This window comes from Herpailurus yagouaroundi, unplaced genomic scaffold, assembly GCF_014898765.1.
Source record: "Herpailurus yagouaroundi ecotype Mexico unplaced genomic scaffold, PumYag 166, whole genome shotgun sequence".
Classification (NCBI taxonomy): domain Eukaryota; kingdom Metazoa; phylum Chordata; class Mammalia; order Carnivora; family Felidae; genus Herpailurus; species Herpailurus yagouaroundi.
The window spans coordinates 12,709,532-12,734,708 of record NW_024412407.1 but is presented as its reverse complement, the minus strand read 5'-3'; the positions used below and the strand labels follow the sequence as shown (position 1 = coordinate 12,734,708).

At 38.9% G+C, this 25,177-nt stretch overlaps 1 protein-coding gene across 1 annotated transcript in view; it reads left to right on the top strand.

Annotated features, from left to right (window-relative positions):
- The window catches only part of PDZRN4 (PDZ domain containing ring finger 4), a 143,198-nt gene that overhangs the window by 55,990 nt on the left and 62,031 nt on the right, over nucleotides 1-25,177 (top strand). The window contains exons 2-3 of the mRNA XM_040488423.1: nucleotides 14,244-14,500; nucleotides 17,660-17,762. Coding sequence (XP_040344357.1) covers nucleotides 14,244-14,500; nucleotides 17,660-17,762 — 360 coding nt within the window. The remainder of the gene's footprint in view (nucleotides 1-14,243; nucleotides 14,501-17,659; nucleotides 17,763-25,177) is intronic.

Genomic DNA, 25,177 nt, shown 5'->3' with positions numbered 1-25,177 from the left:
TGTGTGTGTGTGTGTGTGTGTGTGTGTGTGTGTGTGTGTGTGTGTGTTGGTACTCCTAAAGCACTATCATAAGGAAGAGGGTGTTTCAAGTTGGCTCTGGTTGCAGGTGGTGGAAATCTGAGTCTGCCATTTAAAAGGAAATGAAGGAAGGGACTGTTTAAAGCCAAGACTTACCGTCCTAGAGTTCGTATTAAGATAGAGCTACCTGAAGCATGAGATCTTTGTGGTGTGAAAAAAATCAAATTTCATTTAGCATTCTACTAGTCGCTCTTCTTGAATTATTCTTTACCCATTGAAATGACCAAGTCACCCTGGGATAGCTATTTGTAAGCTGCCACTGTGAGGTGACATTTAAAACAAATGAAAGAGATATAGACAACATCCTCTTTAAATAAATAAAATCAACCTCAGCTTGAAAGCTGGTGTGGAAATGCTCGCTTTCTGTCCTACTCTTCTGTGCATATGGCGTTCTGGAAATTATAAATTCTGTTTTACAGAACTACAATATTTATTACCAGAGGAAAATAGATTATTAATTACAGCCAAAGGCTGCTTTGATTAAATATACAATTAATTAGCTATGCTAAGCTCATCCATCCCAGAGCTCCTAATATTTTCAGCCCGATGATTCTTCTAGTACTTTTAATTAAAATTGTTTTAAAAAGCCACAAGTTAGCCGCATGTGCACTTTAACTGAAGTTATCTCTTCAGTGTTTCACTGATTTCCGTATGCCATGTAATTAATCTTTAGTGATTAAATGTACATAAAATCATCGGAGATGCAAGGTAATTTGTGCAGACATGGAACAATGGAGAGCTTTTACTAGGACTTTGCAGGATTGTTTTATCTGCTGAAATTTAATTCAAAAGCCTACAGATGTTAATTGTTTGAAGAAATTAAATTTATAAAAATTTGCCCCTCTCCCCCACTCTTCTAAACAAAGTGAAATAAAGTCAACAGTATTGTGGAGAAAAATGTTTGTGACAATTTAAATTTAAAAATTTGATGACTCTATCTGCAGAGTTACATTCACTCTATTACTCTGCCTTATTTTCTTCCAGAAGGAGACATAGAGCCATGTGGAACAGCTTTCAAAAGGTGTCCCCAAATACTGTTGTCTGACTTTTCATGCATGCACTCAGCCCAAAAGTCTGGAGTTGGCTGCCGCTCTCCATACAGCCCAGATGTTATTTTGCAGTTCTTTCTTTCTCTTTGAATCACTTGTGATTGTGCCCGCTAAAGGAAAAACTTGGGAGAACCCAGGTGGTCTTTTCCCCCAGGGTCCTCATCCATCTCATCTCAGGGGGCTGGTGAACTGTTGTGAGGCATTAACAACATTATGGTACACGTGGCAAAGCTAGGCCTTGAACTGGGGATCTTAAGGTAAATAAAGGTTCAGTCACAGGTTGACGGGCTCTTGAGTTACCTCTTTGAGCGTTATCTGATTCACTTACAGAAAAAAAGCAGATAGGGAATTCTCTTCCCTAAAGTTTTAAGTAATGTCAGAGGTTGTGTAAGGAGCAGTGCTTATTCATGCTTATGCATGCTGTTCATAGATTTTTTAGAACTGAGGAGGTCGTTGGATCGCATCTTTTCTAGCCTATTCATTTTGCGGAAGCATTTTTTCACTTTTCACCTGGAGTTTTCTTGTCCAGGAGACACAAGTTAAGACAATTATCCATATTTATTAATGCCTACAGTTCATTCACTACTTAACTTGAATTTTATGAACTGTCTGCTAAAAGAAAATAGAATAAACTTCCCACCAATCCTCTTGTCCGATTTTTAGAGCTTCTATGCTAAAACTCCTAATGATGTTTAAAAATAATTAATAGAAAAATTGTAGAAAAATCTTGGTGTTTTTTTTTTTTAACTTAGTAGCTAGTGTGATCTTGAACAAGTTGCTTAACCTGTTAAGGTTTAGCCTCTTTATCTGTAGGATGAGTGGGATATTTCTCTACCTCTAATAGCAGATACTCCTGAGTAGATTATGTGGTAAATAGGAAGCACTCAACAGATTTTTATTACTATTATAGTCTTTTTTATTCATTTCAGGGTGCACTTGAGACAACCATGTCAATGATATTATTGGTGCCAATTCCATTTCTTTGATATAAGATAGCATCAGTTTTTTGCATATACATCATCTTCTGCCTTACACAGCAATCTTTTTTGCTGTTAATATGGAACAAAATATTTCTTTTCAAAGCCTATGAATTTGAGGAAGTTGGAAGCATGGTGTTAGGAAGGTTATGGGCATGAGTTCTGGTGGTTTTATTTGCGGATGTAGAAGCTTGCAAATTTCCCTGGGGACTTGGCCTTTTTTCTGTAGTTTCATGTCATCGACTGAGCTCAACAAGTGTCAGAATGAATTCAAATGGCAGAATTGATTGTTGAAAATGATTTAAACCTCCTGTTTTTCCTAGGTTGCTGGCTTTGTTCAGATTTTGTCCTGTCCTCTCAAACTGGCATAAAATAGCTTTCATCTTCCAGGCACTAAGTTAAAGATGCTGATATTGAAAGATATAGTTATATATCATGCAAGTTCTACTTTCTTGTGTTAATCCCTATGTTCTAAAACTCCTATGTGTTCACTTGGGTAAAATATATTTCTAAGTTTATATTCCACACAGAGCTATAAATGATTCAGGTAGAATACCCTAGAAAGTATAAATGTGTTTGTGTATGAGTTTGTGAGTATGTGTGTGTATGTGGGAATGAGACAGAGAGAGAGAGAGAGAGAGAGAGAGAGAGAGAGAGAGAGAGAGAATTGTGTGCATCTGTGTATGTGTATGTGTATTTATGGTGAAACAGTTAACCTACCTGGCTAGGTGGGTACTAACCAGAAAGAGTTTCAGAACATTGGTTGAGGTAGGTTTTGATCTCTAAGATAATCACAGAAAATATAGGGAAAATATAGGTCTATAGAGGATGGGCTTAGAGGAGTAACTATAGAGGATAGTTACTTAGAATGCCTTTATGCCTTTCTACTTAAAATTCAACTTCTACAGCTTGCATTTCCTTACAGCGTGGATTTGATTAATTGGAATAGAAACCAAGGCTAGAGTGTTGTAGACAATCTGCTAAACTGATAGGTATTATTAGAATAGGTATGAATGAAAGGATCAGAATATTGTTTTACAACCCTACCCATCTTCTCCTGGTTGGACCATCCATGCTTTACCTGTCTTGATCCAGGCACAGGTCATTTTTCCCAGTAACTTCCTACATGGTTTCCTGATTTCCATTCAGTTACTTCTCACCACAGTCTTTGGAGTTATCTTCCCCAAACCTAAATGAGACTGTACTACTTTTCTGATGAAAGGTGTTGTTTAAAACAAGTATTTTAGGGGTGCCTGGGGGCTCAGTTGGTTAAGTGTCCAACTCTTGATTTCAGCTCAGGTGATGATCTCATAGCTCATGAGTTCGAGTCCTATATCAGGCTCTGCACTGACAGTGCTTGGGATTCTTTCTACCTTCCTCTCTCTCTGTTCCTCCCCCCTTGTCCTCGCTCGCTCTCTCTCAAATAAATAAACTTAAAAAAATTAAAAATATCAAAAAATACATTACTGTGGCCTATTAAGGACACAGGGATCTGTGTCAGACCCTTCTTTTCCACCTCTTTGCCAGACGTTTACCAAATCTCCCATACTCCATCACACTAGATCTCTCTTTGGTTCCCAGAAGACTGGCTTTTTCATGCCTTTACTCTAAGGTTCCTTTCTTTTTTCCCATCTTTGCAACTTATGAAACTCTTCATCTTTTGAGACCCAATTCAAATGTCAAGTCCCTATACTCCTGGGCACATTTAGCTCCTTGTGCTCCCACAGAGCACAGTTCATACCTTCAGCTCTTGACAAGTCTGCTTACAATAATAGATGTATATGTTGTTTTCCCAAACAGGTTATGAAGGGCAGGTGCCTTCCTTGCTCAGCCTCTTATACCTTCTGACCTCAGCGTCCACAACTTTCAAAGGGGGATAAAATACTTGCCTCACATGATCATTTCTGGGTGTGATTGAGAACATATAAGCCAAGTGCTTCGCTCAGCTCCTGGCACGTTGTGAATGCTCACTCAGTGCTAACTGATATTATGGTCGTTGTCACGGCCAGGACTGTGAGTGCAGGTATTAGCTTGTAACCCCAGAGAACCGCCTAGTTTCCGTCACTCAAGAGTTAGGAAGGAAGGAGGGAAGGAAGGAAGCATCCCTCAGCAGCATAGCAATCTGTTTGCTGCCTTAGCTGTATTATTTATTTGATCCTACCCACAACTCTGAGGGGTATTAGCATCTCCTGTTCCAGATGAAGAAACTGAGGCTCAGTGAGTTTAAATAACTTACTCAGCGTGACACAGCTAATACTGAAACTCTTTAGATCCCAGTTCTGAATGCTTCCTGCATCTACAACTTTGATGGATTAGTGGGGCTTCTGAGCAGAGCTTCTGAGTGGGGCTTGCCCTTGTGTGCCACTCAAATAATTTACATATTTCAGTAAATGGAATAATCTGGGTAACTGGGCTACCTAATGGAGCTGGGCAGTGAAAGGAAAGCAGTCTGCATGTAAACACAGGCAACGTTCGTGACAAATCCAATCACATTTGTTTTAACATGGATTTTGCTAGGGAAATGAAAAGTTAGCACATGTTTATTGAGTATCAAGTATGTACCAAGCATGGCTCTGGGACTTTAAACTACAGCACCGAACAGAACTGTTAGTTTCTTGTCATTGAATGTTTTTTTGTTTGTTTGTTTGTTTCTGTTTTTGTTTTTGCACGGAAGCATTTAAGTAGGGATTGCTTTTGGAGATAGGGTACAGCGAAATTTTGGTGAAGATGTTATTGGCATCTTTGATGTTCTTATGACAGATGCCATGTTACGAATAATTCACTATCTCCTGATTCCTTATTAGTAGCTACATGGAACACTTTTATTCCTTTCATTTAACAGATGGTTATTTTTGGCACTTCTTTGGCACTATGCTACTGTGGCTGATGGCTGAGACCCAAGGTTATGTTCTTCATATCCATATATGCCCTAAGAGCAAAAAATGAGACCAAGAGATCTTGTCCAGGGGCTAAGAGCACATTTCCTCTTTTTCAGTGAATATGAAAACAAATTGCTCTAAATCCTCAGTTATTGATGCTGTTTATAGTAATTTTTAAAAAGAAACTCTGGGTCATTTAATTACGATGAAGATTTTGCCCAATGAAATAATGTGAGTTCATTTTAAAAGAATTTGCCCTATATATGCCTTATGTCTTTACACCCTTAGGCCCAGTCCAGAAAATGTTAGGTCTGCCTGAGAATTTCTCATTAAGTTTAACATACTTGGATCTGATATGTCAAAACTCAATGGATAGGTTTATTAATAATCAGTTACATCAGCTTAGTATTATCTTAGGAAGTAAAAGGTCAGTAAGTAGTTGTTATCCTACCATTTTATCAGTGGACTCTTCTCCAAAGACTTGAAGTCATTATTCACTGCTTATAGAGTCACTTGAGATATAAAAAGTCTTTTTATAATAATGAAAGAGCTCCCACAATTAGCCAGAAGGCAGCCATCTATCTTTTTAAATAGCTCAGCTTGGAGGAGAACAGGATTTCAGGTGATATTCAGTAGATGAATTGTTATGACAAGATAAAGTTGGTGATACCAATCTGTGTTTTTTGCTGTAGGGATATATGTGTGTGTGTGTGTGTGTGTGTGTGTGTGTGTGTGTGTGTGCGCGCGCGCGCGTGCACACACACACACATGTCCACAAGAAAAAAAAAAAAAGACATTCAGTGCAGAGTAGGAATTTTTTCTCTAAAGATATGCAAATACAGAAGCAAACTCTGAAGAAGCTGTGTCCAACAATTCCTTACAATTATTATTAACTCTAAGTGATTACAACACGAATCTGTTTTTAGCTAATAACTGATACAATAGGATTTTGAAACATTTTATTTCAACATAATTTCAGGCTTACTGAAAAGTTGTAAGACTAGTACAAAGAATTCTCAAATACCATTCATCTAGATTCCCCAGATTTTAACATTATATTTGCTTTAGATTCATTCTCTACCTTCCCCCACCTCTCACCCTCTCTTTTTCATGAAGTTCTAAGGGTTAAGATCACCAGTAACAGACAAATCCATACCACTTGCCTCCTGATAGGATAGATGGAGAAAGATACAACACCACTTCTAGGCATTCTTGCCAAAAACACAAAACCTGTACCTAATCAAGGAAACACACTAGACAAAGACACATTGAGGGATATTCTGTGAAATAACAATGCATATCAAATATATGAATACTTTAGATTTGCTATGTGATCTCAATAAAAGTTGTACTTTCTTTCTCCCTTAAAAATGCGACTTTTGCTAAATCCGAGAAACTGGTAATTGTATTTTTGATGCAACTAATTTTGCTAGTGAACTTAATTTGCAAAGATGGTAAGTTTCAACTTTTACCATACGTTTTTGTTATTGTTTGAATCAGAGAAGTTTATGTCTCGTTCTATCAGGCAGGGCCCCAGAAGGAAACGGAAGTCACAAAGGATTTAATTGAAGCGAATTTAATGATGGAGCAACTTATAGGGGGTGTGAGCAGAGTTAAAAAGAACATAGGAAATCGCAATATAAAGAAGTCCTTACTGCCCATACCCTTGAAGAGGGACATTGAATGAGAGATGTGAACAGAACCTACCAAGATCTGGTGTCCTGAAAGCCAGGTGGAGAGGGAGCTGGATAAAGACATATTGTACTAGCTCTGTTACCATTAACTGAACCAAACAAAATACATAAAGCAGGGAGCACAGTGACGCAGTATACAGTGGTCAGTGTCCCAGAGCACCGAGCTGGGTAGACTAGACTGTACATCTGATGGACAAACTAAGAACCACCAGCTCATGTGCCAAAAAACAGATATCTCCATTTCTTTCATTAACATAATTGAAATAAATCCATTTATATGAAGGTTAAAAAAAAAACTGTGTTGCATATATTTCAATTTATTTCCCTCAGTAAGAATCAAAACATACCATGACCTGTTCTTTAATAACAGGGATAATTTATATAAATAATCACTTCCAAATGGGAAAGCTTAGAAGAGAAGAATGTGGCAGTGGGAATCAGGAAAGAAACAGAAAATACAGAGGAAGGGCTACAAAAAATAAAACAAAAGCTAATCAAGGGAAAAAGCAATTAGGAAAGATGCATCCCCAAGATTGCCTATAACCAAAATGATCAATTTGTTCAAAAATAGTTCTGATAAATTCACAAAGAATGGGTCTACAATATCTTGATAAGAAAGGTTGAAGATGAATCATGCTTGCATTTGGGAATACCTCACTATCAAAGTGTGCGGTGAAAGGGATCAGGAAGTAGCACACTGTCCTACAGTAGTGACCTCAGTGTCACAATCAATTAGTTAAATGTAACAATAGGCTTTCGAAATATCTCCTTGGGTTACTGGGGGTCTGCAATTCATTACTATTATATGTATGAGCCTTTTTAACATATTCAGTTTTTTAGGTTGTGAATGTATATCATGTCACGCAAAGGTTATTAAGGACAAATCCCACAACGTCACAAATTACGTAGGTTAGGCAATAGTCTTTACTGGTAAAACATACAAGTCAGGAGTGAGTAGCACGGGGAGTCGTGCAGGGGCCACAAACTGATGGACATGCATTGTTTCTGTAGTCCAGTGAAGGGATCCCCACCCACTGTTGCTCTCTTCTTTCGGAAACATTATCAGTAAGGAAACAGACTACAAGAATTTCAGAATATCCGGGTTAGAAGTTAGTGACTTCCATTTGGCTGGGAAAGCCAGTTGCCTTGCGCAGGGGGACTTTGGAGCTCAAAGCTGTAGCACCCCCACACACCAGGAAAATGAAGCTACCAGTCCCTCATAGTCCAAGCTTGCCAGAAGGAACCCCAGGATCACTTTTGGGTAAGTCTGCCTATTATGTCAATGTGATCATTACATATTCACGTCTAAAAATCCAGTAACCATGCTTTCAAAGCAGATCACTGCAGATCACACAGACTTTTGGCTTAATGCAATTTAACATTTCTTGTATTCTTCTAAAATTACATCATTTTCACAAACCCACCAGTCATTATTTTGTTCATTGATAACAGTAAAGCAGGTCAAAATTAATTTTGTCAATCTTTCACTAGGGTTTCTTCATATAATTTTGCACAATTCTTATTCTGTGTGTTCTTTTTACTATAAATATTTTTTTCTCCTGTGCTATGCTTAATTGATATGACAGATGTCTACATAGAAGCAAACATACCAAAGTTGAGAAAAAAAATTATATGCTTAAATTCCCTAAAATGAATTTAAAGATTATATATGACAAGTGTTTTAATGACAATAGGGTTTGGATTATTTTACATTTCTTCCATACCAAACATTTTAGCACCAATTTAAATATAATTTCCTCCTTTTATAAAATGTTACCAGACCATGTTTTTACAACACCTCCATAACTATCAGAGAAGTTGATCAGCGTTCACATAGAGCCTTTCATCAAAATTAATTCCATATTTACTTGTGAAGGGGGAGATCTTATAAACTGGCATGCCCAACTAGAATTATACTACTTGGCTCTGAGGATCTATATGTAAACCATAGTAGATGATAGCACTGTATTATATAATTGAAATTTGCTAAGAGAGTAGAACTTAAATGTTCTCACCAAAAAAATTAATCAATATGTGAAATGATGGATGTGTTAAGTAACTAGATGGTTGGAATTCTTTAATGGTATATACATATACCAAATCAACACAGTGTACACTTTAAACGTCTTACCATTTTCCATGTCATCTATACCTCAGTAAAGTGAAATGAATGAATGAATGAATGAATGAGTGAGTGAATAAAAATTTTGTAAACATAAAAACTAATATTCAAGTTGAAGATTGGTCGATGTCACTTGCACGTAATCTACAGTATTCTATGCTTCTTCTCTTGAGTTTTCTTATATGTATTCTCCTATGAAAGGCACAGATGCATAAAAGGCCTTATTTTTCATAAGAGGAAACAGAGGTTTGGAAACCCTCATCATTCCCAAACAGCTGACTCTGGAAATGGCAACTCACCAGGGTGACTTGGTTATTCACGCACTTGTTTGCACTTCAAAAGGAAAAAAAGAAAAGCCTGTTTGTATTCTGATACTCAAGAAAATTTTGCATGTGGCTGGATTTGGAGGAATAATCAAAGTAGCACAGCTCATATCCAAGCTGAGGCCACCAGTCACTCTGGGGAGGTTGCTGACAAGTGGCCCAGATTTTGCAGTTTATCCAAAAGGGTAGATTGTTCGTTAAACAGAAGCCTCATCAAACATTGCCATGATATGGTTTACATATGAAAAGCTATATTCTTTACTTAACATTCACAAGTTGCTTATGGATTAATTAGCCCATCTGCCACAACAAATGTATTCACACTTCTTTTGCATTGGTTGCTGAAAAGTGACCGCCTTTCTCCTATCCACTTATCCCTATCAGTATAATGGAAAATAACTTTTTAGAAACAAGACACTTAATTTTTCAACTTATAAGTTCAGGGGTAAGAGAAAAACCTTCCCAGAAGATTGTTTCCCACGATTGGTTTTTCTTTTAGTCACCAAGTATTCGTTTATTTGTTGGTTCATCTGACTTACAACTGCTCCAAGTTTGATATGATTAAGACTGCTCCTGGGGCACCTGGGTGGCTTAGTCAGTTGAGCGTCCGACTTTGGCTCAGGTCATGATCTCATAGCTCATGAGTTCGAGCCCCGCATCAGGCTCTGTGCTGACAGCTCGGAGCTTGGAGCCTGGAGCCTGGTTCAGATTCTGTGTCTCCCTCTCTCTCTGCCCCTCCCCCGCTCATGCTCTGTCTGTCTCTCTCTCTGTCTCAAAAATAAATAAACATTAAAAAAAAAAAGAATTTTTTTAAATAAAAAAAAAAAAGACTGCTCCTTCCATGTGCTTCCAGTCCCAAATTTACAAGGACAACCACATGTCTCTATTATAGAACTTCTTCAATTGGCATCTTCTCCTTTCTTATGCTGTGGCCGGTTCTGATCACCTCTCTAGATGCACAGTGTGCTGGTTTCTTCTCTATCTCAAATCAGGTGGCTTAATCATCATTTGAGAGTCCATTTGTCCCACTCTGGCACCTATAGCCCTTTGTCAAATAGCAATCACACAAGTCTTTTCAGTTATACTCCAATTGCTATACTCTCGTTGTTCAGTAGTGGTAGAACCAAATCTGTTTTGGCCGCAATTATCAAAATGCCAGATGTGATAGTAATAGAGGGAATTATCTCGTAGACTTCTCATGTTTATTATGACTCTAACCTCTCACCTGTGCCATTCAACAACGACTTCACAAAAAAGTCTCTTTCTCAATGCCATGTTTCAATCAAATCTCCAGCCTTTTTGAAACCCTTCTGGATGTAAACTTCAAACTCAAACCCCATGAGTTTCTCTCCTAATTTTCAAATTACCTTTCTGCTCTTCCCATCAGTTTTGCTCCCGACCCTTTTTATCTAGTTTTTTTGTCCTGAAAATCAACTTCTTTCTTACTCTCTTAGGATTTTTTTTCCTCTCCATTTATTTAGCATCTCGAACATTTTGGCTACTTATATAAATGGGACACTGTTAACAGAGGGCTTCTCCATCTCCTGTCTCATTTTCACAAAACAAATAAAAATTGTATGTTGTTTGTACCAAAGCAAGGTTGAGACAAGAAAGAAAGAAGGGGGAGGGGGAGAGGAAGCACAGGCAGGAGAGAGGTAGAGAAAATGATAGAAATGAAATAGAATGATAAGGATGTGGCACCATGAAATATCAGATACCTTGCTGTTGGTTTAGGACCTAGCCACTTGGGAAAAATGAAGTGTGGCTACTGATTTATTTGTTAATTGACTACAAAATTTTTTCTACAGTATTAAAACCTTAGGTATTCTTCCATGTTCTTCTTCCCCAGTGTAATTGATGATAACTGAGCAAAGCAACTGCCAGAAAATCCCAATTAAGCTATTCTTTTTTGTTGTTGTGAAAGGCATAATTTATAAAATGGTGACCTTTTGGTAGGCTCACAGTATGTTGATGAACTTCAAGTGAAGTGGAAAAAAAGTGTTTTGTTATCATCAGTGCTTACATTTTCTAAGAGATCACGTGAGACAGAGCCTTTAAAGGTCATAGACTTCTTTACTTTGAGAGATATTAAATAGCTTATGAAAATAGAGGTCAGCTGCATGATAACTGGAAGAAAAGAGCATTCCCAATGGGGAAGTAAGATATTTGAGATTATATTGACTGTCCTTTTTGAAGATTGTATTTGATTGTCCTTAAAGCAAAAAATGAAATTTGCATATAAATGCTATAATTGTAAATGAATGAATGGACAGGTCTTAAAATCAATAGCTATTGATCTTGCTGTAAGAACGCTAATATGGTCTGCATATACTAAGTGTTATAATAAGAACTAATTATTTCACAGTCTAAAATAGTCTTTAGTAATTTTTATATTTCTGCTTAAATTGTTATACTTTTCTGGATTTTGCGAAAAACAATCATGAATCAGTAAGGAGCCCACTTTTTAAAATTATTCTTGCTTCGAAAATCACTAAAACAAGAAACAACAGAATACCAAGACTTGATTATAGGCAATGTGCTGAGACACCTTGAGGAAGAAATAGAATAATGGCATTAGTCTGTCTACTACTTAATGACACATAATTTATGTGTTAGAAGGATTTAATGTGTGACTGGAAGACACCCTGGCCACAAATTATTTTTCCCTTTACCCTCAGATACTGCTTGAAGTCCTTCAAAAAGGGCACTGTCTTCTTTCATTCTACCACTGTTGGAGGTCACTTTAAATGAAAAGCTTTAACATATTTACATGTTCCAGTAGGTTTTAAGTAGTCGATAATAGATTATGACCAAGAATTCTTTTCAGAGTAGGAAGGGTGTAAGACTTTCCCAAAATGGATATTCACTAATCTGAAGGGACACCATAAAGTGGGAAGCCTGGAGACAAATGGCAATTTCTCCCTACCACATAGATCCTGGTAGAACAATCTTTCCTACCATTGGATCATCTTCTACAACCCTGAAACTTATAAATACTGACCACAGTATGAAACATAAAGATGATACCAGCCAACATGAGAGGCTAGATTTTAGGCTGTGTTTTTCCATTCTTGGACTTCACTTATCATCTGTTGATGACACATCCTCAGGGGAGACAGTGGTGGGCCTAGCCCAAAGTGTCATTGTCCAGTAGTTCAAAGAATGAATGCCTGTGTCCATACCTGTCCCTTCTTCACATATTCCCATATGCTCAAAGTCATCCAGACATCCCAAGGTTGTACCAATAAAAATTTAGTAGTCACGTTCTAGTCCTTGGAGAAAAGAATCAGAGTGAGAATTTACAGAATAGAGAGTGTGGGCACACTGGTAGGTAACCATTCACATCTTTTACTGAAGTTTCTTACTAGTGATCCAAGAACTGTACTGGGACATATTTTGCTGGTGAGGAAACTTAATTGCTCCATTTTTGAAGGCACATTAACTCTTTCAGGGTCCATTGAGTAAATTAGCTCCTCCAGGTCATTAAGCCTGTCTCTACATGACATGACGATTTCTACCTGGCATTATATCATTTACCCCCAAACACCCCATACTTGCTCTGAGCGCATACATATTCTTTGTCTACTCAGGGAGAGAGAATGTGCTCATTTGGATGTTAGCAACTGTTCTAATACTGCAACTCAGCGACTCCCTTTGCTTCTTTTTAAGGCACCCAGGGATCTCTAAGGATTTGCTGGTGCATAGTAGTTATCAGAGCCTCCCCACCAGGCGGGTGGCTTAGTTGTCTAGAAATGGTATAATTTCAGGGGTTTTAAGCACAGTATTGTGCCCCCAAGTATCTCTTCCTATCTGCAAAAGCCAACATTATTGATTCATTTAGGGTGGGAATTGTGCTGTAGTCCTTGATGCTGTAGTCCTTTATTAAAACACAACTTCCACTAAGGGACTCTGCTCTCAGGACCCATTTTAGAGAAATAAATTGACAGCTATTTGAGAGCAATCTGTACTGCCATTGGAGAGGATGTTTAGAAGAGTGTGTGACTGTTTGGAATGCCACAAAGGCTAGGGAACAGCATTGGCTCTTGATAATTAGGCATGGGAGAGTCTCACAAAAACAATGATTTTTCTCTTCCACATGCCAGTGGTTGGCCCTGCTGAGAAGCACTGGTGGAGGGCAAAGGTAAATGTTCCCTATTTCTCTGTTCTGTCCAGGGCTACCTTGGAGAGTCATAAATGGGTATAAATAAACACAGGTGAGGATCCAACTGCACATAGTATACTCAGACATGTTTTAGAGCAGTGTTCCTTTCAAGTGCATCTAAATCAGCTGGGATTTGTTAATATGCCAATTCTGATTCAGCGGGTCTGGGATAGGGCCAGGGATTCTGCATTTCTAATAATCTCTTATGCGATGCTTAGCTGTGGGTCCACAGACCACACAGAATAGCAACGATTTAAGATAAAACGTACATGACAATGACATGGTCTTGGGTTCAAAAGTGATGAAAATGAAAGAAATTTGACAACACCCAAAAAATTGGATTTCAGGCCAGTAAGACTTGGATTAAATATTGAAAATCCCACCAAGAGATTGATAGAACATTAAAAAAAAAAAAAGATATACTTAACATTTCGATCTATCTGAAGATTTGGGTGAATGTTTTCTGAGGCTGATGTGTTATTTAAATTTTTAAGTCTAGGCACGCCTGGGAGGCTCAGTCGGTTAAGCGTCCAACTTTGGCTCAGGTCATGATCTCACCATTCCCGAGTTCGAGCCCCATGTCAGCTGTGTTCTGACTGATCAGCACCTGGAGCCTGCTTTAGATCGGTGTCTCTGTCTCTTTCTGCCCCTCCTCCACTCATGCTGTCTCTGTCTCTCAAAAATAAATAAATGTTAAAAAAATTATAAAAAAAATTTTAAGTTTTTAACTGAGGTTCCTCACAATGTACTTCTAAAGAAACAAGAAGCAGTTGTTTTCCTAATCTTCACCTCCGCATGTTAGTGAAGAGTTCAATAAGTGTCAGTGTCTGATTAAATATTGCGTTACAAAACTCGTATCAGAGATGGTTTAAACTCACCCTCCCCACCCTTTATTAATCTACGATGACAGCCTCTCTGTTCTTTCCTCTGAGATGAGAAATGTGCTTTTATCTTCACAGGTCAATGGGAAGGATCTCTCAAAGGCCACCCATGAAGAGGCAGTGGAAGCTTTTCGAAATGCCAAGGAACCCATTGTGGTCCAGGTGCTAAGACGGACGCCTCTCAGTAAACCCGCGTATGGAACGGCCCCGGAAGTGCAGCTCATGGACGCCAGCACTCAGACAGACATCACCTTCGAACACATCATGGCTCTGGCCAAACTTAGACCACCTACCCCTCCAGTGCCAGACATCTGTCCATTTCTGCTCTCAGACAGGTATCTTTCCTGTCATTTTTCCCACAGCCCTATTTGTTGTCATTCAGCCGTGTCGAGTAGGGGTTGGAGAGAATCAGTCACACTAGAAAGTTGACAATTAGAGAGACAGGATCTCAGTTCTGTTTGGAAAATGTCTCTGCCGTGTCGTATCCAATTAGTTCTCAGCTGCCCCTGGTAGCTACTTTCCCTGACCCACAGAGTTGCTTCACTTTGGGAATCATGCTTGCTGAGGAGCGATGAAAAATTCTGGCTCTGATTAGTTCATCTTCATATTTCCAGCCATCAAAAGCCTTATGCCACTCATGAGCACTGGTCAGGGAAATAGCTTCTCTCACCAAAGCTGCCAAAAACCTTATTAAGACTGACACAGAAGTGGCATGTTGGCAGTATATTCTCCTCTGTGAGTTGCCGCTCTCCCTTTCACTCTTTTGCTTTTCTCTTCTTTAAAGGAAAAGCTAGGAAATTAATTTAATTAAAGTGTAATTCTCCAAAGAAAGCAATTACCCAATATATTGAGATGTAAGCAAAAAATCCTGGCTGTCAGTGAGTAAGTACAGAGCACCGTGAAATAAGGATCTATTAAATGAATAGTTCTTCCCAATTTTTACCTAATTTCAAGGGAGTTAGAGATATTCTATTCAAATAATCTTACTTGTACAGTTTTGTTTTATGAGAAAGTGTGTTTTGCCCCATACATTTTGTTCTATGAGCTTTTAAGCAAATGTTCAAACATTGTAGAGAGTTTGATTTATAAGAACAATAGTCTCTTTGGACTGCATTTTCATTGCCTACTGCAATCCATTTGACACATTATAAAACACGGATCTGATCATGCCAGTTCCCTGCCCTTTAGCGGCTTTTGTTAGGTTCATTCCAGTGGCTCACAGGTGTACATTAGAATCACCTGGTGATTTTGAAAGGCAGTATCAATGCGATGGCTGAATCCCATTTCAGGCCAATTAAAAAGGAGTTTTTAGCGTGAGGCCCGAGCGCCAACATTTTTCAGAAACCACCCTAGGCATTTTTAACGTGCAGCCATGTTTTTGGAAACTGCTCCTTGAAACTTCAAGTCCTGGGAGGGTAGGAGCCCTGTTTATCTTGCTTATGACTCCATTCATGCGTGTATTCCTTATTAAATAGCCCCCTTCATCAGGCACTGGAACTAGGTGCCGTGCTTAAAACCAGTAACAAAACTAAAGTCACTCCCTCCTGGAGCTTATATTCTAGAGGAGGAGATGAAGAACACACAAGCAAATATATAATATCTTTTAGTACAGCCTGATACAGGGTAGCCTTCCAATAAATACTTTAATGAATGAATAATAGTTAATTTGTATTAGCTAATCTGACACTTGTCAGGTAATATTAGTTTTCATTCATTGACGCATTTAGTCCTCATAACAATCTTTTGAGGGAATGCACCGTATTATTATCATCATGGACATGGGTAGATGTTAGGTAATTTGGCCAAGGTCACATAGCAAGGAAGTGATAGGGCCAGGCTCCTGAGCCTAAGAGGTCAGACCCCAGCACCCACTCTCTTAACCAGTATCCTATGTCGCTCTTCGTAAGTCCTGCAGATCTTAGCTTAGAGGCAGCCTCTTCTAGCAAACTTCCTAGGGCTGCAGAAGGGACATCCCCCCATATGCTGTCATAGCCTCCATATCTCCCCTTAAGTACCAATCACATCATATTAGCAGTCCTGCTTACTGCTCTACCCAATTCATAGGGCAAGAACTGGATTTTGTGCACCAACAGATTTCTAGCACTTGGCGTTGGGCCTAGCATCTGATAGGCAATAAATGTTTATTGAATGAATAAGGTGCCCCTCCTGGCAGGGCTCCCTTCTTACCAACTGAAAGATAAGGAAAACACATCAGATGCCCAAAGCAGCAAGCTTAACAGTTGACCAGCTCAAAAGGGTTTTCAGAGCCAGCCCAAATTTCAGCAAGGAGGACTTACCTATTAGAACCAGTAAGAAAGATGCTGCTTATATGGCTTTTGCTATTTGGGGTTCAACTTGATTAACCCTCTGTGGGGACGACAGCCATAGATAGCACTGAGAAGGGGCTGGTAGGATATTTATGTTGCCTGTGTGAGGGCACCAGGATGCATCTCTCTTGCCTTTCAGCTGCAGATAAGGAAACTAATTTATACCACTAACTCCAGTTTTTCAACAATGTCTACATCGGCAGGACTTAGAGGTTTCACTTGCCACCAGCTTGGTTAAACGCATTGAGGCTTTTTCACTGATTTTTTAAACACAGAGATGCCCTCATGCCCTTTACTGTTAAACTGTGCTTAGCATTCATATGGTCTAATGTATAGGATCCATATCATGCCATACAGTAATTTTAAAGCACTTCTATGAATTATTTAAGATGTTTGTCCAAAATCAGATATATAAAAGTCAAATACAATGCCCTGGGTCCCCCTCATTTCCTTTAATCTTCTCTCCATCCCCAAGAATTTTCTGAAGGGATTATGAAGCCCAATGGCTTCTAGGAATTTCCGGTGAGGTATCACCATGAATACTGATAAATATTTGTGCACGGACCCTCCATCAAAAAGGGGGAAATGTGATTATGAAGGAGAACAAGGTCTTAAGGAATGAGGGTAATGGGAGTATGTTTTACAATCTGAAAAATAGGTGCTTTTGAAAACAGATTCAGAAAACAGTTTGGGGCTGTGTATTATGAGATTGGTAGTACTTTGTTGCCAAATCCGCCTCTTTGGGTAGAGTGCGGTCTCAAAGGCCACACACCCATGTATGGAGCAAGTCACATTTGGTGGAATGAACACAGGCCAGGTGGTATCAGTCAAGCACCATGGCCTGACAGGGGGTTCACATCAGACCCTTCAGACGAGGTCGGGCGCGTTCAGGGTGGTATGGCCATAGACTCACATCAGACCCTTCAGAGCACCGTTCTGGCCACGGGCCCCTACTCTTGGTATTCTCTCAGAAAATCAAACTGATGGACCAGTTGTAGAGGAGAAAGGAAACTATTGCTCTTTCTGAGTTTTTAGTTCACTTATAGGCTGGATCACTCCAGGTCTTATTGCAAAGCAGAGAAGACTCAAGTGAAATTTTAAAATCAGTTTTAATCTTTAAACCAACCTTTTTGATCCGCTTCTGCCATATCGCTATATTCCCCATAGCTGCCATTCTCTTCATCCGATGGAGCATGAATTTTATGAGGACAATGAGTATCTTTCCAGCTTGCCTGCTGATGCAGACAGAGCAGAGGACTTTGAATATGAGGTAAGATTGTTTTCACACCACTTCACGTTTCTTCACGAAGTTATGGTGGAGGGGGTGTGCCTAACAAGGAAAAAATTAATTTATTGCTGCAAGAAATATTTTGTCTATTACATATCTAGGGTGAGTTCTTTTACGTACTATTTGTTTTAGTGTTTGGTTCTAGTGTTTTCAATATATTGGAAAACATGTTTATCATATAAGCTTGAAAATAATTTGCTCACATTTATATTGCTTTTTATAAATATTATATCAGCTACATTTTTCCTTCTTTCTATAATGTAAGGTAATTTCCAAGTAGAGTTTGAAAAAAAAATATATTTAAAACCAAGATTGTGCTTAGTGTTTTCATTCATTGCATAGTACTTTTATTTTAACTGATAAACTAGATTGTATTATATTAGTAATATTTTCCTTCACTTATTCAATATTCTCTTTATTTGTGACTCAAGTATGTACTCTAAACTGTAGTTTCACTGACTTTCTAGAAAGACAGATGGCCTAATGCCCTTTGTGGTTTAGCCTTCATACAGTATACGTTAGAGTATCTGTACTGTGATATATAACAATTGCAAAAGCCCATTGATTAATTATTTAAAAGCTTTCACAAAAGTTAAAGGATTTATCCTAATATTTCCTCTGCTGCTGCAATCTATAAATCTTTGAAAGGTTTCAAACCACTCTGACATTTGGAAATAAAGTAGATTGAGGAGGTAAAGAAGCTTTGGTAAACAGGCAGAGAACCCATGATTATCTGCCCTTTTAATGCTTTAGATGATGTCATACAAGTTCAGCAAAATGTTCTTTTCCATTTTACAACCAGGAAATCCTGAAATCTCTTCCCTTAGGAGAATCTGAAGTCAAATAAGGCCGATTCAGTGAAGCTCACCTAAAGCAAATAGACATTTATTTGAAATCTTCCCCCCCACAAAAGTCATTGCTGGGGATTACAGAAACCATTATTTCTTTTCAGCTAGAATTTGGAAGCATGTGCAGTGATACCTAGTATCTGAGTAGATGGTTGTGGCATTGTTGTTCCTGCTAATTTTTTATCCCCTATCCATTAAGTTGATTGAAAAGTTTTATTTTATAAATCCACTCAAGGACTGCTGTGCCCCGAAATATCCATTAAGTTTTGTCTTCTCATGAAAAATAAAATACAAAATTGAGTCTCTTATCCAAATAATTCAAGATTAAATGATGTTTTTCTTTCTGTTAATGAATACTTTGGGCTTAGGGACTGGAATTCCCTAGATCACTTCAGCTTTTTATTTAGTTTGTGCCTTCAAGCTTTATCAAAATAAATCTGTGTTTGGAGGGAGAGTGTGGAAGAGAGACTTGCTTAGGCTAAGCAGGTTAACAGTAAAACTTACTTTAATTGATTACCATATCATTGACTGTATTACAATACAGACAAATTTTCGTACCCTTGTATAGGGCTCACTGTAGCTGAACCACATCCTCTTTTTTGAACAATATAAATCTCCAATAGATGCCAGTGTTAGTGTCATGACAGTGGTAAATGCTCAGACAGGTCCTCTGTAGCCTGTAATCTCAACTAATCACAGCATCATAGTCATTAATTTGCTGTCAGCTGTGATTCTCTTGCTGAAGGCATCTTTGTAGGTGATTGGAAATAAAGAATGTTCCTGTGAAATTTAAATAAGGAAGAAATTACTGTGACAGGCTTCAATCATGAGAAAGGATGCATTTAAAAGCATTCTACATGATTAAAGATAGAGGTGAGGGCATAGGGGAATATCCTAAGAATAATGTACCAGATTTAAGAGAGAACAATGGTTCTACCTGGTATCCCTCAGTCTGTTACAGTTATGTGACAGAGTGGCACCAACCTTCATGACCATGTCAGATTAGACTGTAAAATCTAGTCCGCTGCTATCACCAAAACTGATTGTGGATGCCACATTAAGTGGGAATCTGGATTTAGAAATGACAGTCCCGTCTTATGCACTATTGTACTTAGAAGCAGACTGGTCAAGTGCTTCTGTGAGCAGCTAAGATGACCCCAGTTCCTCCAGAAGCTCTGTCATAACCCAGGAGCTCTGAGTATGCAATGGATGAGTACCTTCATCCAGCACTTTTGTGCCACCTAGAGATTACCAGAAACAAGTCTAATGGCCAAAGAAAGGACTTCATCTCAAAAAAAGATACTCATTTCTCCTCAACTTAAACAGGAACACACATCAGCAGGCAATCAGGGAAGTGGAAGGAAGATTCATTTTCCCTCTGCTTTCATTCGTTTCTATCATCAAAATTTAATGAGCACTTAAAATATGGCAGGCTCTTACCTAAGTATGGGATTGATGAAGGTCCTGCCCTAGTGTAGCTTAACCTCTAGGGGAAAAAGGTGGACAACAAACAAATAAGTAAAGACATTATATGTTAGATGGTGATAAGTGCTCCTGGAGAACAACAGCATAGATAATGGAGAAAGGAAATACGTGGTGTTGGGAGGGGGTGTTGCTGTCTTACACAGGGTGGCCAGGGAAGACCTCTCTCATAGGAACCTTAAAGAAAGTAAGACAGCTAGCCATGTAGCTATATGAGTGGGGAACACTCCAGGTGAAGGGAAGGCCAAGTACAAGGGACCTGGAGCAGAAGCATGCCTGGCGTGTTTAAGGAACAGCCGAAGCCAGAGTGGCAAGAGGTGAAGTCAGAATGAGGAGGGGCTTATGTCAAGGAACTTTCTCTTTGATTATGAGGATGGGATGCTGCTGGAGAAGAGCTGAAGCCCGGCAATTTCCCCCTGGCTGCTGGAATGAGTTTGACAGTGGGGAAGCACAGGCCGGCGAGCAGAGAGGTGGATGCACCTGGATGGTGATCCAGGAAGGGCAGAAACATGGTCTGGAAGGACAGCATCCACGCCTGTGCACAGGGCTTTGCCTACATGCCCATGTTTCCATCATTTGCCTCAGAGCTGTGATATAGTTTGTGCTATAGTGGTTTTTCTTCTGACTTTTCAAAAGCAAAATATCATGGACCAGAGTGAAACACAGCTTTTTGGCATCCCCTGAAACTAACATAATAAATCTACCCTCTAAAAGTCAGGAAATGTACAGAACTGCATTTCTAAATTTGCTAAAATGCCAGGTATGCAACTTATACAGGCCCTTTTTTAAAGGCCTACTTGCTATTGACTCAGTGAACCAAAGCTGATCTGTCTATCTTGTGCATACATATTTAGGGACTTTTAGTGCATGGATTATTGACCCAATAGACCAAAACAGATCTGACTATCTTGTAAATACATATTTAGGGACTTTTTAACATGCACATTATTGCATTGATAGACTGAAACAGCTCCCTTCAGAGCCATGATAGGCAGCAAATGCTTCTTTGGAGATATTATAGTCAGTGTGCGAATGTTATGGTGACTCTGGTGTGTTAGCGACCTCTATGAAATTTTAGTGACACCCATATCTCACCATGGTCTATCACCACTTTGCCTAAGAAAATTATTTGACTGGCTCTAAAATCTCCCCACAGTGCTTGAGAAAAACCTCAGAGAACCAGCCTGCATTAAAAGGCTCACAGCCTTAAATTTGTTCTCTTTAAAAAATGATGGCACTTGTTCTCTAATTAAAAATGATAAAGGATTTTAATTTTATTTTTGAGAGAAAGAATATAAAATATCGGAAATTAACACACCCATCATAAGAGTCGAGGTGTTCCACACCACTGAAATACCACTGAGGATTAAGCGTCTTCTTTTCTTTATTTTCAACTTTGTGCATTTCTTTGTCCCAGAGCCAGCTAAAGGTTGAAATAAATCATAAATAGCCCTTAGCAAGTCAGAGGCAGATCTCAAATCCAACCTCTACCAGAAATAATTTAAAGGGACAGGCTTCAAGAAATATAGAGCCCTTTCATCCAACCCCTAAGAAAGATATGTTTGCCAGTACCAGAGTGCAAGGAAGATGCTGAATTTTCTGCAGCATTTGCCATTAACTCTCAGAAGTCAGTGCTGATAGAGAAGAGTTAGAGAAGCGATATTGAACTAATATTAAAGTACAACATTTCGCTAGTATAAAACATTAGGTCAGCCAAGACAAGCCAACAATTTAAACAACACTTAGAAGTCTGGTGGTTTCCATCACCTAGAAATGCTACTCACGATAATGCTACTCTACTCCTCCCCCTAAGATGAAGCTGAATGCTCAACAGCCTGAATTAAGTGCACGTCAAGTTCCCCTTATGGATACATGGTCATCAAAATGAGAAGGAATTTAGAAGTTGGCTCAAAGAGGTTTTTAAGGTAGACAGGAGAGAAGAACACGTATATGTCAGAGTTCTGTATACATGTCAACTGAAAACCCAATTTGGGCCAGTATCTATAAATAGGAAAGAGTATTTAGTATATTAATTAGCTTCCTCTTGGCAATTCTTATGCAAAACGTAAGTAAACCCTGGTGCTATGCTGAGAAGTATCATTTTGCAAAATTTATTTCCCAGAGCTGGATCCTTATGAATATGTGGAGAATACTTGTGACAATTACGTAGATAATCTCTCTCTTACATAGTTCGAGAAAAGAGAATTATGAATCAAGGAGATGTTCATTCAAAAAAAAAAAATGAGAGGATAGGCATTCACGAGATTTCAGTCATATCTTTTTGAGCAGCTTCATGACTTGTGAAACAAACTTAGAGAAAAATCTAGTGTGTGTGTGCAGAGCTTTGTGGCTCCTTTCCAGGCTGTGAGGACAGAGGCCTTAGCTGCCTGTTGATCACTACATGACATCACCCTAATCATAATGGGTGCTCGTATTTATGAATGAATGAAGGAGGATGCCCACTGTTGTCCACATGGATCAAATTCGAGCAGTGTAGTCTCTTTGTGCCTTTTTGTTCTTGTTTTTTTATTTAAAGAATTTTTTTTAATGTTTATTTTCGAGGTAGACAGAGTGTAAGAATGGGGGAGGGGCAGAGAGAGAGAGACACAGAATCCAAAGCAGGCTTCAGGTTCTGAGTTGTCAGCACAGAGCCTGATGGGCTGGAACTGATCATGACCAGAGCCAAAGCTGGAGGCTTTACCTACTGAGCCACATAGGGTGCCCCTCTTTGTGCCTTTTGGAACAAGGGAATTAGAAAGGAACCTGGGACTACCATGCAGACAACAGATGTCTTTGCCTTTTTCCTTTTTTTTTTTTTAAGTTTATTTATTTATTTTGAAAGAGAGCTAGAATGCAAGTGAGGGAGGGGCAGAGAGAGAGGGAGAGAGAAAATCCCAAGCAGGCTTCATCTGGACAGATGTGGGGCTCAATCTCACAAACCGCAAGATCATGACCTGAACCGAAATCAAGAGTCAGATGGTTAACCAACTGAGCCACCCAGGAGCCCCAGTATTTGTTCCTTTTTAATAAGGTTTGTACCGTTCTGTAATGTCTCCCTAGTTGCTGCACCCTACAGTCCCTGGTAACCATTTTTGACTCTGCCTATAAATTTGACTTGTTTTTTAGTGTTTTTAGATTCCACATATAATAATACTATGCAAATTTCCTTCTGCGACTTATTTCACTTAGCATAATGCTCTCACGGTCCATCTAGGTTGTAGCAAATGGCAGGATATCCTTCTTTCTCATGGCTGAATAATATTCCATTACACACACACATACATTCACATGCATAAGCCACATCTGTTTTATCTATTCATGCACTGACAGACACTTTAGTTGTTTCCATTCTTTGGCTATTGTGAGTAGAGGTATTTGTTCTTTACATCAGGGTTTTTTTTTTTTTTATTAAAAACACTTTTTTAATGTTGATTTATTTATTGAGTGAGAAAGAGAGAGAACAAGTGGGGAGGGGCAGAGAGAGAGAATCGCACACAGGCTCCACACTGTCAGCACAGAGCCTGATGAGGGGCTTGAACCCACAAACCACAAGATCATGACCTGAGCCGAAATCATGAGTCGGATGCTTAACTGACAGAGCCACCCAGGTGCCCCTCTTTATGTCAGGGGTTCTAATCCAAGTGTCATTTTCATTTCACTTAAACACTTATAAGGAAAAAGCCAAAATGTGGGAAACGAGGAGAGATAAGGAATGAAATAGAATTTTAATGGTCTCCGCAAAATTCATCCCTGCTGATTATCATCTTATAAGAATCTCATACTTGATATGAATTTGATATATCCCTAAATTCACCCCTGTACTTTCTTTTTTTTTTTTAATTTTTTTTAACGTTTATTTATTATTTTTGGGACAGAGAGAGACAGAGCATGAACGGGGGAGGGGCAGAGAGAGAGGGAGACACAGAATCGGAAACAGGCTCCAGGCTCTGAGCCATCAGCCCAGAGCCTGACGCGGGGCTCGAACTCACGGACCGCGAGATCGTGACCTGGCTGAAGTCGGACGCTTAACCGACTGCGCCACCCAGGCGCCCCACCCCTGTACTTTCTTTATAACTTCCTTACCAAGGGATCATCCAATAAATTTGTGAAACAACAATGGACAGAGAAGTGAGAGCCTCCCCAAGTAGCCAATTCTGCCTCTGACAGTGTCTGGGAAATGTGTCAAGGAGTTTGAAAACCACTGATGGAAGGGATATGTTTGAGTATGAAATATAACTTATAAAGAGATGATATATTATCTATATGTGTGCTGGATATTAGGGAAAGAGAAAATAGCGTAGAGTGTGAAAGTGTACAGTTTTCAGAATTCTTTTGATTCACTGGATGCTTTATATTTCAGCAGTCCCTTTTATTCCACTTGTTAGTCACATTTTAGAATTATTAATGAAATATCTAAAATAATTTCATACCACTTACCACCGGGGCAATAAAATCATCCATTTAAAAAAATCACCTTAATAAGTTCCATTCTTGTGGGAAATGTATTGAATTGAAAACTGATCTAGATGAAGTGTGAAAATATTTTTATTACTTCAGCATTTAAGATAAGATGGTATTCTGTCGGAATTGGTTCATTGAAGTATATATTCATGGCACCACCTTTTTCTCATTTAGATTAAAATCTTAATCATGGAGGCCAACCCACAAGTTATCATGTGGTGGGACTTATATTTCCAGACACTCTGTGGCATGTTTCTCCTTCATATCACCACTGCTCCTCCCTTTTATAGGGCACTTCTCTGTCTCTAGGCTCTTTCTTGGTCTGCTGGGGCCAGACCCTAGACTCTATATTCCATCTATAGACTAGTCCTTCTCAAATGTAGTTCCCACTGGATCTCTTCCCCATTCATCATCTTGTATGACTCTGTTCCTCTACTTAGCTCTAAAATTCTCTGCCTGGCATTGAAGGTCCTTTGTACTCTGTCACCACCCTACTTTTTTAGGCATCTTGAGGTCAAACTGCAGCAAAGCAGTACTCAGAGAAAGCTGTGTGCTTTCCTTTCTCTGCACCTTTACTTGGGAGAATTTCTACCCCTAAAATGCCTT